The sequence below is a fragment of the Zerene cesonia genome, chromosome 20 (assembly GCF_012273895.1).
Source record: "Zerene cesonia ecotype Mississippi chromosome 20, Zerene_cesonia_1.1, whole genome shotgun sequence".
NCBI classification, from domain to species: domain Eukaryota; kingdom Metazoa; phylum Arthropoda; class Insecta; order Lepidoptera; family Pieridae; genus Zerene; species Zerene cesonia.
In genome coordinates, this window is record NC_052121.1 from 8,279,035 (window position 1) to 8,295,208 (window position 16,174).

Genomic DNA, 16,174 nt, shown 5'->3' on the forward strand with positions numbered 1-16,174 from the left:
GGGGGGTTAAAAAATGCTAAAAAAAGATCACGTGATTAATGGACAACCCCTTGTATGATGTAATAAGGTCTGGCCGTCGAGAGTTCATTCAGAGAGTTATTCGTACGATATATATGTCTTTAATATTAATTTATTTTGAACACACTTTATGTATTTTGGACATATCTAGTAAAGCATCAAACTCACACACAACAGATTATATTTTAAACACTTTACATCTAAAATGCATGATGGCCATTGCAGTATTTTCCATTTGCAAGCGTTCGAAAATGTTCTAGAAGAATTATTTAAACACCTCAAATAGTATTTAACGTCACATTCGAGTACTACATAATATTTGTTGTATAAATTGATAAAGTATGAAGAATATCATTATTTTAATTATTATTGACATTATGAGATTTCATATGAACGTAAAGTACCCAAGATATTTAATACCTATGAAATGAAAGCAATTGGAACATCTATATGAACATATTGTTGTTATTGTTAAGTTGTTTTGTATTTTTTGTTTTTTTTTGTTGTTTTAAGTTTTGTTGTTATTTTAAGTTGTTTTATGTTTTAGTTATTTGATAAGCTAACTCTGGCGCAACTTCTAGTCACTGGCGTAGACACTTATAAATGTTATGATTGTAGGCACTATTAAACATTTTCTAGAATGTAAATAAGCTGTGAAAGTAAATTATATAATCATGCAACTTTTAAATTATTTTGTATAATGCTTACAGTTATTAATATATAAGAAGGTATATAATTTAAAAGTAAACCGCAGCAGGCACAATGTATCTTCTAAACCTAGCAAAATTGTTTATCTCACGTACAAACAGTATTGATAAACTCCAATATGCTGTAAAAATGGCTTGTTATTGGTTACTATGTACCAAAATAACCTTCTTTATATATTTAATACATAAACAATTCACTAGATAGCTCAAAAAGAATATAATAATCCTAATACTCTATCATATGTTATAAATAGCTGGAACATGTGGCTTCGCTCGCATAGTACCCGGCTAAAACGCAGCCTATATGTTAATCCAAGCTATAATCTATCTCTGTACGAAATTTCATAAAGATCCCAACTTTTTGCGTGAAAGAGTCTTAAACATCCATACATTCTTACAAACTTTCGCGTTTATAATACTAACTGCGCCCGCGGTTTCACCCGCGTAAGTCCGTATCCCGTAGGAATATCGGGTTAAAAAGTTGCCTATATGTTATTCCAGTTGTCCATCTGTCTACGTACCAAATTTCATTGCAATCGGTTCAGTAGTTTTTTGCGTGAAAGACCAACAAACACACATACATCCTTACAAACTTTCGCATTTATAATATTAGTAGGATAGTAGGATAGGATAGTAGGATAGGATTAGTAGGATGAACCTTACCATTTCTATTGGCATGACATTGATACAAAGCTCCTTATGCGACATGAAGTGATAAGCACTTACTTGTATGTTTATCGATTCACGTTCGTAACGAACCCGTGAACAAAGACAAATATTTCTATAGCTTATTTTTTATTTTCTCGCACATTACTATGTAGATCTATCTATCGCTTGAAAGAGTAGCAAACATACATACATTCATCCTCACAAACTTTTCTATTATAGTTATATATTCAATAGGTATCAACTCGTCTCTTCCCCATTAATATTATAAATGTGAAAATAACTGTCTCCTCTTCACGACTTCGAAACCCGAGAAAGGACATGGAATACTTTTACCCTGGTCATCCCACGGTCATGCCATCGAACTATGCGACTAAACTCGTGTAATTTTCTTTTAAATCTCTTTACAAATATGCCTGTGTTGCTCTTCCATTGAGTATTCGGGTGAGGTCACGGGCGGAAACCTAAATGTTAATTTGCCTTGCCTCATTTAAACAGCGAAAATGACTTTCTCATCAATAACTTTACGGGACAATTGCAAGCAAAGGAGCTGCTATCGTACATTTCATCTTTGTACAAACGTTAAAACAAATCGCAGCAATCTAACGTCGGATGCAAACTGTACCCACTCTAGAGCAGACTCTATTCAAATGTTGTGCGTAAAGACAACCTATACAAGTGCTTTGACAGCGCACTGCCATTGATCAGCTGAATGGGGATATGGGACCGATGACAGCTCGCTTGAGGCCCGGCTGTGGCCCCGCATTAATTATTGGATGTTGAACGCGATGTATGAAATCTCATTTGCATTTGCATGCGATGAGATGACGTTTCCGTAGGATAATCCGCACGCATAAAGGCTTTTGATTGATCGTTAGGGATTGAGCACTAATGTAACATTATACACAATTATAAGACGATATCAAATCCATGTACCAAAGTGTTGAGATATCTTATTACTACGATTTATATACTATAAAGAGAGATAGAGATATTTGCATGTTTATATAATTGGCTAATGTGATGTATGAATATCACATATAAGAACATGTAAAAACCATATTTATGCAAATAAAAATTATTATATAGAGATATTTTAAGTATAAAACCATTTTTAGAATAATTTCACATTTATCTAGATCTATCTGCTACTTAAATATAAATATAAGCTATTTTACTCTATTTTAAAAAATATCAAATTTCAACAAAAATATTTTATTTTGTACCAAAGGATAAAAAAGTAATAGAATATGCATATTATACATACATAAGAGCACAACAGGCGTACATAAGTACGCCATAAGGCTAAGCCAGCGATTGCTGTCAGACAACCAGGTCATCAATTTTATTATCAGTATTGCATATGTAGATATGAATATCCACCATTTTTTAATTCTTAAAATATAAATAATATATCTTTTCCTCAAATTACAAGGTAGATCACATTTTTGAAATGTAGGGCAAACACCACACTAAGTAAACACATTAGGTTAATGTCCTTCCGCTGAACCAAAGATATCTATTATATAAGATATCAATCAACACAGTCGTACCATCTCGCCAATTAATTGTGACCTAGCAACGCCTAATCTACGAGACACCTGTCTACGTGAAAAAGCAAACACGGTCAATGCCTCAAAGCGTACGTAATTCATGAAAACTGATAAGTTAAACAATGTAAGTAAAGGAAATTTGTAATATAACACATTTTCAAGGAAAACTGGATTGAATTTTAATTTAATCTGATAGGTCTCATAATTTATTAACTCGGCTTTACATAACAAAATAAAACAAATGTATCTCTCAAAATAAATATTATGTTATTACAAATTTATATACGAGTATTTGAGTACATATGGATTTGTTAGTCTTAAATTTACATTGTGGATTTTTTAGCATAGATTTGTAGGTATTGGTAATTTCCCAGGGGGTCGCGGACGAATCCAACAAGTACCCATGGCCCCTTCAACAATGCGGCTTGACGGAACACAGTGGGGTTTTAGTCGGTAGGAATCCGACATAACCCGCGGCCTCTTCCCCGGGGGGTCGTGGGTATCTATGCAAGATTTTCCCACTTAAAAAAAATGGTAATTGAAATTATATAAGAAGAAAACACATTATTAAAATTGCGAACATTAAATATACGTAATCATTGTCTAACACATAAAATTTCAAACAGATAACCCTAAGACTAAGCTCCGGTCGAAAAGAAACTAAAAGTGAATAATTATAATTTTAAGCGATAAGGCCGCCTTCTGTGCTGTTTGTTTTAGCATAAGTATTATTGTATTTATTTCTGCTATGTTGACAGTCCGTGTTTAAAATAAAACAAATTATTATTTATATAGGAAATTAGTGTTAGAATAGGTTAGGTCACCTAGCTCAAACTATATAAACTTAAACTGTATATTAAAATCAATTATATCAGTACACGATCTTTATAATATTTTTATTCGCACACTGGCTGTATTGAGTTTATTTTTTCTGCAAAATTTTGCGGATTTAGTTATGAGTAATTGGACGATGGAGTTAATTTTTACGCTTTGGCGTTTTATAAATAACGTTTTAGTAAACATTCCCGCTTAAAAATATAACAATTTATCTCAGAACAGACTAGTTATTATTAATTCTATACAACTGAAAGCATTTTAGTTTTTATTTTATATTTAATTGTCCCATTTACTTTTTATTGACCATAAAATGATGTGATAACATTAGTGATAAGGATTCTCAATATATTATTGGCTCTAATAAAGAATGCAACAAAACCAAATCACGCTTCCGATGCTGTCATTACCACAAAATCCCTTGCTCACGTTGCTAAAACCCTGCAGCTGTTCACTGCCCTTGTACAATGCAAGTTCTGTGTATACTCGCGATATATTACAGTAATGTACGAAAATAGTTTTATGTTATCCTTAACAACACGCGAAGTTTGACATCATGGATTTCATGGAATTGTGTAAGTCAGAACAAACTTAAAGTGATTTCATATTATAGCCGCTTTTATGTAAAGTGACTGGAACTATTTTGTAATGTTAAGTAAGAATTATTATAAAAAAGGTTTCTTTATTTTAAATGTAGATTACATACGTACATGAAAACTAAATGTTTAAATAATTATAAACCTGTTATAATTTAGTAAATGTTTACTTACCAAAAAGAAACGCTGCTTTAAAAATACACAACCGATACTCATAAAACGTGTCATTACGCGGGATAAATAATTTAAATTTAGTATCACACACTATTTCATAGCAACATTTTTTTTTCGGGATTGGAAAATTCGAACGATTCGATTTCCCGCTGTTATTTTTTTTCTTTGTAATATTGTCACGTGTGTCCGAACATTAGGCGTACAGCCGCGGTTGTGCGAAGGAGAGCAACGTGTGACTGCCTGACTAGTAACTGCCGCGTAAAACGCCAGAGCATACGGAGATAGGTCATCGTAACGTCCCTATAGTGCAGTCCAGCTGTTGTCTTAAATTGCCTGAAGTCTGAAACCAATTAAATACTTCTTGTTTAAAGTTGAAATGAAAGCTTCTTTACAACTAAAAATTTCGGTAGCTAACTTTAAATACAAGTTGCCTTTTACATTATCATTTTTATACACAGTGTTAAAGGTAGAAACAGTATTCTACATTTCATATAAGAGAGATTGCTCAAACCGATCTGATATTAAATTCTCTTTTGTATATTTTTACAACTTGCTCTACAAGATTTTTCCGTATATAAAATACTAGCTGCGCCCCGCGGTTTCACCCGCGTAAGTTCGTATCCCGTAAGAATATCGGGATAAAAAGTTGTCTATATGTTATTCCAGGTGTCCAGCTGACTACGTACCAATTTTCATTGCAATCGGTTCAGTAGTTTTTGCGTGAAAGAGCAACAAACACACACACATCCTTACAAACTTTCGCATTTATAACATTAGTAGGATTCCCGTATTATAAGTAAATATGCTCTAGTATGATAATTAAACGGATCAATCCCTCTAAAAAAAAATTTGAAAAATCACTAAATTGAGAAGTTAGCAGAATGATTCATGGCGTATTTATTGGAAAATCGCCCACGATATTGTGTGGGTAGGCGACAGATCAAACAACTGCAATAAATAGAACACACAGATTTTTTTGTGGTATATACATAGTTAAATTAAGAGTGTTAATCGAAATAGGGGAAAAACATTGCCATTTTTATAAGCGTAACTCATTGATGCAAAATATTTTTTATAATACAATGATTCATATTTCATAAACATAGGTTAGGGCACAGAATGATAAGTACAATTTAGGGTGCCAGTAGTCTCGATTGTATTTAATATTCTGTTCAATGTATCTCACCTAATATTATAAATAAGAAACATTTACGTTTTGTATACAGAATGTTTGTAATACACACTAAAACTGGATCTGGAGTTTATTACTGGACCAATTTTAAAAATAATTTCATCATTAGAAAACTACAACGTCACTGAGTGAGAGAGTACCACGAGTGAAGTCGGGGCGGACCGCTAGGTTATATGCTATATAGGTTTTGTTTTGTTTTTTTTTTCTAAGAACATTAGGCACAACGACACTAGAAATTCTAGAAATAGGTACCTATGCCAAATGTAGCTATACCCTACTGGATCTTATCTAAAAGATAATAACTATTATATTTTAGTGTATAAACTCAACTTTCATTCCTAGAGAAAATAACAAGCGTTATATTCTTATACACATACATAAACACCAACCTAATAGAGTCTTCATTCACTATGTATGCGATACTAGCAGAACCATGCAACTTCGTGTGCTTACAAATTGAATATTTTTTCTACTCTTTTAAAATTTTCCATTGCTGTTCCGCTACTATTGGTCATGGTCATAAATCATAATCGATAGCATAAGTACGGATTAAGTACACGTTCCCGAAATTTTAGATTCTAAAGCATGCGAGTAGATCGTGCGCTTGGAGTAAATCACTCCTAGCAAGACAGGACAATGATAGACATTATATTATAGATGCATCTAAGCCTGCATATATATGTACATAAGCCTAAATCTAATACATGCCTATTACAACACAAAATTTTGCTATAAAGCTAAGAATTAAATCATCAGCATCACCATCATCAGCCCAAATGTATTCCCACTGCAAGAACACAGGGTTTATAGAAGGGTTCAGCCGATAATCCATCGCACTGGCCAATGGTTTTTGGCCAATTGGTTGGCAGATGCCACATGTCGTCGAAGTTTTTGAATCTTCGACATGCCGGTTTCTTCACGATATTTTATTTCACCCTTTCAAGCAATTTTGGTAGCAAGCCTTTGTGGTAGTCGAGCATGCTTCGGCACGAATTGGGCCAGTTTGCACCGGGGAAGTATTGGAGGCCCATATCCTCTTCCTTACCTTTCCCAGTCCTTTCCTTTACTTCTTCCTTCAATCCTTTCCTAATCCTTTTCCATTTTGCAGTCAGCAATCCATTTGAAGAGGCGTAAGGTCGTTACATTCGACCTTACACCTCTCCAAATGTCCATGGGCGGTGGTAGCGCCGACTATGACATAAAAAAATAACCAGTGATGATGTGGATAATGCGCAGATAAATTGAAAATTTAATTTATTTCCTGCACACTCGCATGATCGCAATCCCTCGACTTTCCTATTTAAGTCTGAGGTCCACCACTGAGCCATCACTGCTAGAATTAAATTTAGCGGTGCATATATTTCATGTATAGTGCATATGTTTCATCATTTCTTTATTTATTAAATTTCTTCTAATAATTAATCTATACCTATATATATATAGTTATAACCATTTCTATGACTTTGGTGCTGTATAATAACAATAACTAATCTATAACTAAGAAAAATATACATTTCTTTCTGAAAATTGAAAAATTGAAAATGACTTCACAAAATATTACAATATTCTTTCAATAAATGTAAAGCAAAGGATTCTACTGTATAACGGCAACACTTCACTATTTACGCATGGAACATGACATGTATGATTTGTTGACACTGGTCTTTGACAGACGATAACGGTCTGGAATTTGTTTGACAATTGACATACAATTTACAAACATTGTAAGTCTTTAAAGTTTACATCTTTATTTCAATGAAAATGTGTATTATTAATTTGAGAATCATAATGGCATTCAAAAATTAGTGTTGTAATTATTAATAAAATCTACCTGAATTAAATTATATTTAACTGTATAAATATAAGACAGGAAATTGTAAAAAGAAATGGATCCCCCATCGCCATGGAAAACACCAAACCAAGTGATGCAGCTTCACAAGCTTAAAAAGAAAAAGAAAGCTTTACAAGTATGTACATGCATTAAATTTATTAGCGATGAACCATGTGTTTTTCAGTACTCGTGCTCATGTGAAGTAACACGTGATTCAGAGAAATAATTAAGTCTATATAACAGCTTACCTAATACTTTAAACAAAATTAAAAATTTAATTATAACATCCTTCATCCATCACCATATTTGATAACCCTGTAAATTTGCACTATATGACACAGAACTGCAAATATTTTCTAGTCTTTTATGATTAACATTGCATTTTTCTTTTTAAAAATGTTCACTAACTATTATCATTTTATAGGAGCGTATGAAACAACCGCTGCAACCTACTGCTGAAGGCACCACACAATGTATTAAGCCTGCAGCTGAATTAGATTTCTCCCGAATTCTCAATGGTGATAAAAGAAAAAATCCATTTTCAAAGTATGTCAATTTTATATATAAAGCAAATACTTTAATATTAATATATACTAGGTTTCTACCCACATCTTTGTCCATAGGATTTCCAGTTTATCCAATGACCTTTCTTCTGCCTCAAACTATTGTTGTTCCAAATTTCATCCCAATGTTTCGGTGGTGTATGTGTAAAGAAAAAGCAGACAAATTTACTTTCAAATTTTTAATAAGTTAGGATTATCTTATAGTCACTTAATTAAGTATGAATATTTTTAATATAGGAATGCTGCAGAACACAATAAAAAAGTAAAACTAGAGGAAAGACCACAGTTAGATGAATCTAATGACAAAACACTATTTGCATTATTAAAGCTACCGGCTAAAGTTGTTGAAAAGCCTCCACATGAAGTTGACTTAGAGAAGTTATCTACATTTTCAAATTTATTACAAAAATTCACAGCCGATCATACTGTGGAAACTGTAAGTAAAAATCTCAGTCATATATCAATTGGAAATGTTTAAAACAATTTAAATTGATCAATTAAAAGTTATGCATCTTTAACTGATATAAATAAAAAAAAACATCTTTATAAATAAAATTATAAATTTACCAAGATTTCCAAATTTAATTCAAAATTAGACATAAATAATTGAACTTAACTTTTATCCTATACATGGTATCTATTATTTAAGATAATTTTACACAATCATTTTAGAAAGTCACAGAACAAAAATACAAAAAATTACCCATAGATTGGGCGTTGAAAACAAAAGTGAGACTAATGTCGACAAAACCATTCCCTTGGACAAATAAATTAAAAGCTAGCGAAGAAGCATCTGGAATCACAGGGTAGGTTTTTAAATAAAGGATTACGTCAAAATGTTTTTTTTTATGTAATTAAATTTAATGATGATAATATGATAGAATGTGATAGAAATGTATTTTTACAGCCTGCTTTATTTTGGAAATTTCTTTATGTGAAAGGTAATTTTGAATAAGAATCTTTTTAAACTTTTTGAATATGCTTGTACATGTATTTGTTATAAATAAAAAAGCATTAATTCTGTTAGAGCTAGTTTATCAGTATCTTGAAATAGATTTAATAAAAGTGTGTATGTTAAATTAAAAAAAAATTAGATATATTGAGCGATATTTGTGGTCGGGAAGTAAAAAAACTATCAATAATCATAAATTGTAATAGCATCATACTAACGTACTACACTTCACGCTCACAATGTGTACACAAGATTGGTGAAAAAGGCTATCATTCCTTTGTTTTGATTTGAAATGGCATATTTAGGTTTGTCCGTTGTCTCGATACAACCTCATCTTCCACATTGGATACGTCCCCGCGAGCTCGCTTCCACCAGACTTGTCTCTACTGGCAGCATCCGCACTTACCTTGGCTAAGCCTCTTCCCGCGCTCATCTGGTAAGGTAGCCGCCACTAGCTTTATGGCAACGAACGAGGAAGTGAAACAGGCCCTGTTGACAGAATGGACGGAAAGCTTTCGATCTTTGTTCCAGGTAATTATTAGATAATAATTTATAAAGTCGAATACATTAAAACATTTTCACAAGTCTATACACTATTTTATTACATATGTATGAGGAAAATTTGTTTACAGTAAATATAAAAAAGACACGTGCGTATATTGACACAATCGATGCTCTAACTATTAAGCTAAGGAGCCAAACTTTTGCTTTTCTCGTAATATAAATTAAATATGAAATTAGATTTTTGTGTGTTTGCATGTGTCAACAAAATATATCTAAGCCAAATTGTTATTAACAATCCTTAATACCTTATTCCTATGTAACATTATGTTTATTTCCTTTTAGTATCATCCTGTTTGAACTCCATTCAGGGGGGTTTTCATGATGTCTTATAAGCAGTACTTACGTGGAAGGTGAGGGCGCTATTCGACCAATATAGGTCTGTCTTTTCCCACACTGGAATTACTACTGCTTTAAGACATCACGCTAACCCCCCAGTACTCTGTTGAGCTAGTTATGGGTAATTTTGTATGTGAGAATCGAGCACGCTTTGGCACGAATTGGGCCAGCTCGCACCAGGGTTACACCACACCCCCACGGAAAACGGGCGTGAAATAGTGGCATGCAGCTGTGTTTTGTACGGCGAGTGGGGGAACCGGAGGCCCGTTTCCCTTACCCCGTAAAAGCGGGAGCGCATCCGCAGAGGCACTAACTCTGCGAATGCTCATGGACGGTGGTGATCGCTTACCATCAGGCGAACCACCAGCTCGGTTGCCCGCTATTAAAAAAAAGTAAAAATCGGTAGCTGCTCCGCGCGCTGCACTGCCCGTACTTCTACGTGTGCGGCAACACGTTCACGGTGCTGTTCGTGGCGGCCGGCCTGTGCGGGCTGGCCGAGCCGTGCGCGCTCGTGGCGCCCACCACGCGCGGCTTCCGCAACACGCTCCGGCAGGAAGGTTATACATACACACAAATAACGCGGCCTTTTCAGACTTTCTCAGACTCCAGCTGAATTATTGTGTAATAAATGATATGTTTATTTAAATAACTAATGCTTCAGTGATAGAATCCACTAAACTCTTATATCGGCTCATAAGTAAAGTCATGAAATTGTTGTCGCAAATATAAGTCTTAAGGAGTCAGTTACATACAAACGTATAGATGAAGCTTATATGAACGTATTAAAGACAGAAACGCCACAACTTGCCGAACCGGCAAAGTATTTTATGACTACTTTTTTAAGCCAGTACTCGACATCAAAACGCTGCAACACCACTTTGTGTGCGCACTTGTTTGACAACGGGCGTGTTTATATCGCTCTCTTCCTGCGCGCGTAGTACGTACACTACGATACGACGCCGGTTGTTAAAGAGCTTAGTGTCTTTATATCTCTATATTTAACGAACATCTCTATAACTAATCTTTGTTCTTCGTCAGTCAAGCTCTAACATTAATTTATTCAATTAGACTTCTCCTATAAGCACTTTTGAATCGTCATCATATAATTTCACCACTTACCAACAGATGTAGAATTCACAATGCCTCTCCGGCCGGACAACAAGAAGAAATTGAATACTTCAGACGAAGACCGCAAGAACTCGTCGCACGATAGCTGCTACGACACCATGGACGAAGTGAAGGAACAGAGAGAGTCGGGGGATGAGGAGGACCCGGACGAGTTCCTGTCGCAGATGGGTCTCGAGACTGAGGAGCTGAGGAAGATAAATAACGCGCAGGTTTGCGATATATATTGCGTGTTAGATAATGCTTTTAAATACAGAAATACGTTAAAACTCTTTTTTGTAATTTGTAGAAAGAAATAATTAGTATAGTGCTGAGTAACAATGGATAATGTTGTTGTAAGTTTGCAAATGCGTTAAGTTTCTATTGTGGTCAATAATATCGCACGCGCAGCACTTGTGGAGTTGCGGAGCGTTGTGACTTGTGAGATAACGTCACACCGCCACACGCAACTAGTGTGTATCATAACACACTAATAGGCGTATCGTATTTTTTGATTCTTGGCAGAAAACCTAGACAAGTAATAATATCAGATAGCTGATAACGAAGGAGTAAATTAGGCTGTTGCTATAAAAAAATCCATCTACAAAAGAGCACTTTTTTTAAGTGGGGAAATGTTGCATAGCCGGAGGATAAGGAGCCGTGGGTTATGTCGGATTCTTACCGACCAAAATCCCACCGTGTTCCGTTCCGCTTAAGTGAAGGGGACTCAACAGAGCCGTAAGATTGCATTATATGCATTATATAAGTGCGTGTGGTGGGTGTGTCGGGCAGGCGCGGCTGGCGCAGAGCGCGGAGAGCAGCGTGGACAGCGCGGCGCAGTCGCTGGCGTGCGTGCGCGGCGCGGACGCGCAGGCGCTGTTCAACTTCCTGCTCAACTGCCGCTCGCTGGCCGGCGCCACGGGCGCGCTGGCCGGCGTGCCGCCCACGCTGCTCGCGCCCACCGCCTTCCACGGCGGCACGCTGCACTCGCTCAAGGTGCACCACCTGAACTTTTTATAACACATGTGTTTTCGACCGATGTTCGAGAACACAAGGTTTTTTAATTTCATAGTCTACGAAGATGTGGTAGTAGCAGTGGGGAGAGCCGGAACGGACCGCTATTGTAGCAGTATATTAGGGGTGCGTATGCCTTGGAATGCGGAAACGGACAACATTCAACAAGCAATTCTATTTTTTACAAATAAGACAGGAGTGTTCTATTAAATGAATAACACTTCCCTGTGTTTCCTTTCCTCATATAATAACTTTCCAACGATAAATTAAATTAACCAATTTTAATTATAAAAAAGATATAATTTTGTTGTGAATTTTCGGCTATCTAATTTTACAAATACATCCAAATGAGTAATTTTATAGCTGGTTATTATGAATTTGTTAATAACCAATATACTAAAATTTCAGGTCCGAGAAAATGTAATCCTATCGGACAACAAGAAATACTATTCAATAGAACTGCGCGGTCCCATATTACCAACCACCATACATTCACTATTCAACGTCCTAAAAACAACATCATCAGCTCAGTTCAGCGCAACCTTCGCCCACCTCCAGCCCACCCTCGCATTCTCTTGGGCTGCTAGAACGATAGCTGAAGGTATTTTTTTTCTTATTTTGATGAATATTAATGTGAGCAAATACATACAACAATTTTGTGGGAATATATTGTTTGATTGTTAAATATGATGTCTGGAGCAATTTCGCACAAAAATTATTTGCTTAGATGTAAATTTTTTATACAGACAGATTTTAACTGAACCTTTTTCTTTAACAAGCAAGCGAAGCGCTGACTAGTCTTGCGAATCTTTAGTCAGCACCTCCTTTGACTGACCATAAGTATCTATGATTTTGTCTTTTCCAGAAGAAAGCGCTAAGGAAAATGAACCGAATCACTTTGCAAAGGCGTTCAAAAAGGAGAATCTATCAGACTGCGGGATCAGTGAAGACCTATTGTTGCACTTTTGTTCGTCAGATCCGAGCGCAATAAAATCATTGGACAGTGTTAAATATAATGCGGAAGATGACACTTACACTTGGTGATATGTACTTATGTATTGTGTGAATTTGGTGTGCATGAAATAAATGTTTTTGAAAATGTCGCCTCTATTTTTATTTTGAAACAAAATTTTTCAACTTCGATAACTCCCTTATAATATTAAAGTATGAAATCTAAAAAAAATCTACTGAACTGATATTCCTAAGGGACAACGTGGGTGAAACCGTCGAGCGCAGCTAGTATGATTAATATTTTGTGGTGTTATTGCTTATTGAATGAACTCTGAGCCACCACTGCGTGTATATATATTTTTTAAATGATGAAAACGTGTGTACTGTCTTTATAATGGCAGGATTTACCACAGTAGACCCAGAGGTCTATAACATCAGAATATTACACATTTAGAGTTCAGAACATCAGCGAGACTAAGGGATATAAATAAAATAATACATATACTTAACTGTATGATTTATTTTTTTCATTTTTGGTAAATTAAAAATAAAGTTTTCATAAATCCACAAACATGCATAAATCAAGATTCATACAGGTAAGGATGAAATAAATAATATTGTGAGTTCCATTTCAAAATGACATTATTATTGTGTTACTTAACATAACTGCACTAAATACTAATTATCGCTTAACCCCAAGGTGGAACAGTAATCTTGGAAAGCTTATAACTAAAATTTTCGTCTATGCGCTTGCGGTACACCAAATGCTGAAACATAAATAAAAAAACATAAATTAACACATATGATAAACACAATTAGAAAAAAAAAAACAAATAAAGATATATGTTTACCTGTTATACTGGTATAAATTGTTTCTCAGCGCGACACAATCCGCTAGCTTACGATTTCTGAAAGAAAAACGAATTATTAAATAGATTAAATTTAAACGAAACATTATATATGATAGACATAAGCCTACTAATATCTAATATAAGTCAAATGTTTGTTTGCTTCTTTGAACGCGCTAATCTCAGGAACTACTGAACTGAAATTCGATTTGGATCAAATTTAGTAGAGCGAAAGTTTGATATCCGAGAAAGGGAAATACTATAGTTTTATCCCAAAAACCCAAAAAACCAGTTTTACATAATATGGCTCACATTAGATGAGGGCGTGGCGGGCTGTCCAGGCACGGAGTACTGCGGCCGGAAGTTGGTGAAGTTGGCCGCCGCCGCCGCCGCAGAGAAGCCCGGCAGCGTGCCCGACTGGAACCCGCCCGGGAATTGCGCCATTTGCCCTGGAAATACATTATCGAATTGCTTTAAAAGGACAGAACTAAGGAAAACGTACTTTTATTACACACACACATATGCACAATGTTTAATTTCATACATTCATTTATTTATTTCATTTATTCGTTTCTTCGATTCATGATCATTAACATTTCAACTCGAATTCTAAAGCAGTCCTTCAGAGGAGGTGCTTGGTTAAGAATGGGGGCGTTATATGAAGCATTATTGCAATGTATCTTGCGTCTACACGCACCGGCGGGCACGGGGTTGCCGGCGGTGGCGGCGAGGCGCGACAGGATGGACCGCTCCGACATCTGCAGGCGCTGCGCCACGGGCGGGATGCGCGCCAGCGTCGCCGGCAGCCGCGACACGTCCGACTTCATGTCCGACAGCAGCTCCTCCAGCTGGTTCAGCACCTATATGTACCATACATTCGTTAATTCGTGCAAATTCCCCGCTCGTTGTAGAGCGGTCGAAACGTCCGAAAGTCAATTAAAAAGACTTTAATCTCATCAAATGTTTAATATTCGCACAAAAACAAAAACGCGAAAAAATAGTAGCAAATGCATAATGCATAGTGGCATGCGCGTCTCACAGGGCACTATTCGTGTATACGAGTATAAATGCAGGTGTGGCATCATACCTTATGCAGCACCGCGTTAGCCGGCTTGTTGCCGGCGAGCGACTCCTTGCTGAGGTGCTGGTGCGACTCGGCGAGGCACTCCACCTCGGCGAAACGCGCGTTCAGCGACATGGCCGGGTGGTTGGGATCCTGCGTCAGGTTCAGGTACGCGGCGCGCCGCAGCTGCTCCTCTATCACCAGCGCTTGCTCTAGCAGCTGGAAGGGCACATGTTTTGTGAGCGCAAGAACATCACGAGAATACGTTTGTGCTTATCCATGAAACAAAAATTGTCTGTAAGTTGTCCAAAAAGAAGTGAGATCGATAATAGACAATCATGTGTATACCACATTATTCATTAATTAATTGCCAATCGTTAACTTGATCACATAATTTCTTAGTATTTATAGTCATTCTAGTTAAAAATAAAACAACAGCTATCTATATGTTAACAAGCTACTTATTGAGTAAGACTAGGTAGTTAATTTATTAAAAATTACCTTAAATCGCCTCGCCAGGAACTTATTTTTAATCTCAAGGAAGTTGCCCTTGCCGACGTCCATCTTGAACGGCTCATTGATGATCGCGAACCGCAAATCATTCTGAATGTCCTGCCAGCGGCCATAGCCGTGCGTTACGATGCCAGCCAGCAGCCAATAGTCGTGCCGCCTGTGCCATATCTCGTACTCTCTACCAGGCGCAGCCGCTCTCTCCTCATTCAGCCACAACGTATGCAGCTCTGTAAAACCACCATCAGCGATGTTGAACATGAACTTGCGGCGTTCAACCTTGAGATCCTCCTCCTCCTTGACGAGTACCACGTCGTCGTCGTCTTCGTCTTTCTTCTCTTCTTTCGGCTTCTCGGAAGCCTCAGACTCAGCTTTCTCACTCTTGACGTCATCTTTTTTGTCATCTTCCTTTTCTGGTTTCTCGTCTTTCTCATCTGCTTTCTTTTCTTCAGATTTTTCTTCATCTTTAGGCGACTCCTCGTCGACGGACATACGGCGTTCCTCTTTAATTTCTTCTTTTACTACCTTAGCTTCCTTCTCTTCAGTTTTGATTTCCTCTTTGATGTCGCTCGTGTCCATCGGCTCGTCCTTATCTTTGCTATCCTTTGAATCAGATTTGTCATCTTTCGTCTCTTCTTTCTCGTCCTTTTCTGAGCCACCCGGTGTAGGGGCTTGTCCAGAAACTTGTGTAGCTTGTG

The 16,174-nt window shown here is 36.4% G+C and overlaps 3 protein-coding genes across 4 annotated transcripts in view; 1 reads left to right on the forward strand and 2 right to left on the reverse strand.

Moving 5' to 3' along the window:
* LOC119835288 (NADPH oxidase 4-like) overlaps window positions 1-4,788 on the reverse strand; it is a 15,643-nt gene extending 10,855 nt beyond the window's left edge. Inside the window, exon 1 of the mRNA XM_038360020.1 lies at window positions 4,549-4,788. Within this exon, the coding sequence (XP_038215948.1) occupies window positions 4,549-4,602 (54 nt within the window). The 5' untranslated portion in view covers window positions 4,603-4,788. The remainder of the gene's footprint in view (window positions 1-4,548) is intronic.
* A 2,642-nt stretch (window positions 4,789-7,430) lies between these two features.
* Window positions 7,431-13,207, forward strand: LOC119835242 (protein downstream neighbor of son homolog). Of its 2 annotated transcripts, none has more exons than XM_038359957.1 (10): window positions 7,431-7,707; window positions 7,996-8,117; window positions 8,372-8,570; window positions 8,807-8,940; window positions 9,392-9,617; window positions 10,393-10,543; window positions 11,112-11,323; window positions 11,883-12,086; window positions 12,513-12,705; window positions 12,973-13,207. In XM_038359957.1, exons 1-10 carry the CDS (start codon window positions 7,627-7,629, stop codon window positions 13,146-13,148), a joined length of 1,698 nt encoding a protein of 565 aa, XP_038215885.1. In that variant the 5' UTR covers window positions 7,431-7,626; the 3' UTR covers window positions 13,149-13,207. The 2 variants fall into 2 exon arrangements, with proteins under 2 accessions (XP_038215885.1, XP_038215884.1); XM_038359956.1 differs by having other exon boundaries at window positions 7,432-7,707; window positions 12,970-13,207.
* A 359-nt stretch (window positions 13,208-13,566) lies between these two features.
* On the reverse strand, window positions 13,567-16,168 carry LOC119835216 (chromodomain-helicase-DNA-binding protein Mi-2 homolog). The gene is made up of 6 exons (XM_038359918.1): window positions 15,468-16,168; window positions 14,991-15,185; window positions 14,601-14,763; window positions 14,216-14,352; window positions 13,907-13,963; window positions 13,567-13,822 (listed from the first exon to the last, which is right to left on the reverse strand). The coding sequence occupies exons 1-5, from the start codon at window positions 16,053-16,055 to the stop codon at window positions 13,955-13,957; spliced, it is 1,092 nt and encodes a 363-aa protein (XP_038215846.1). The 5' UTR covers window positions 16,056-16,168; the 3' UTR covers window positions 13,567-13,822; window positions 13,907-13,954.
* Window positions 16,169-16,174: the final 6 nt, after the last annotated feature.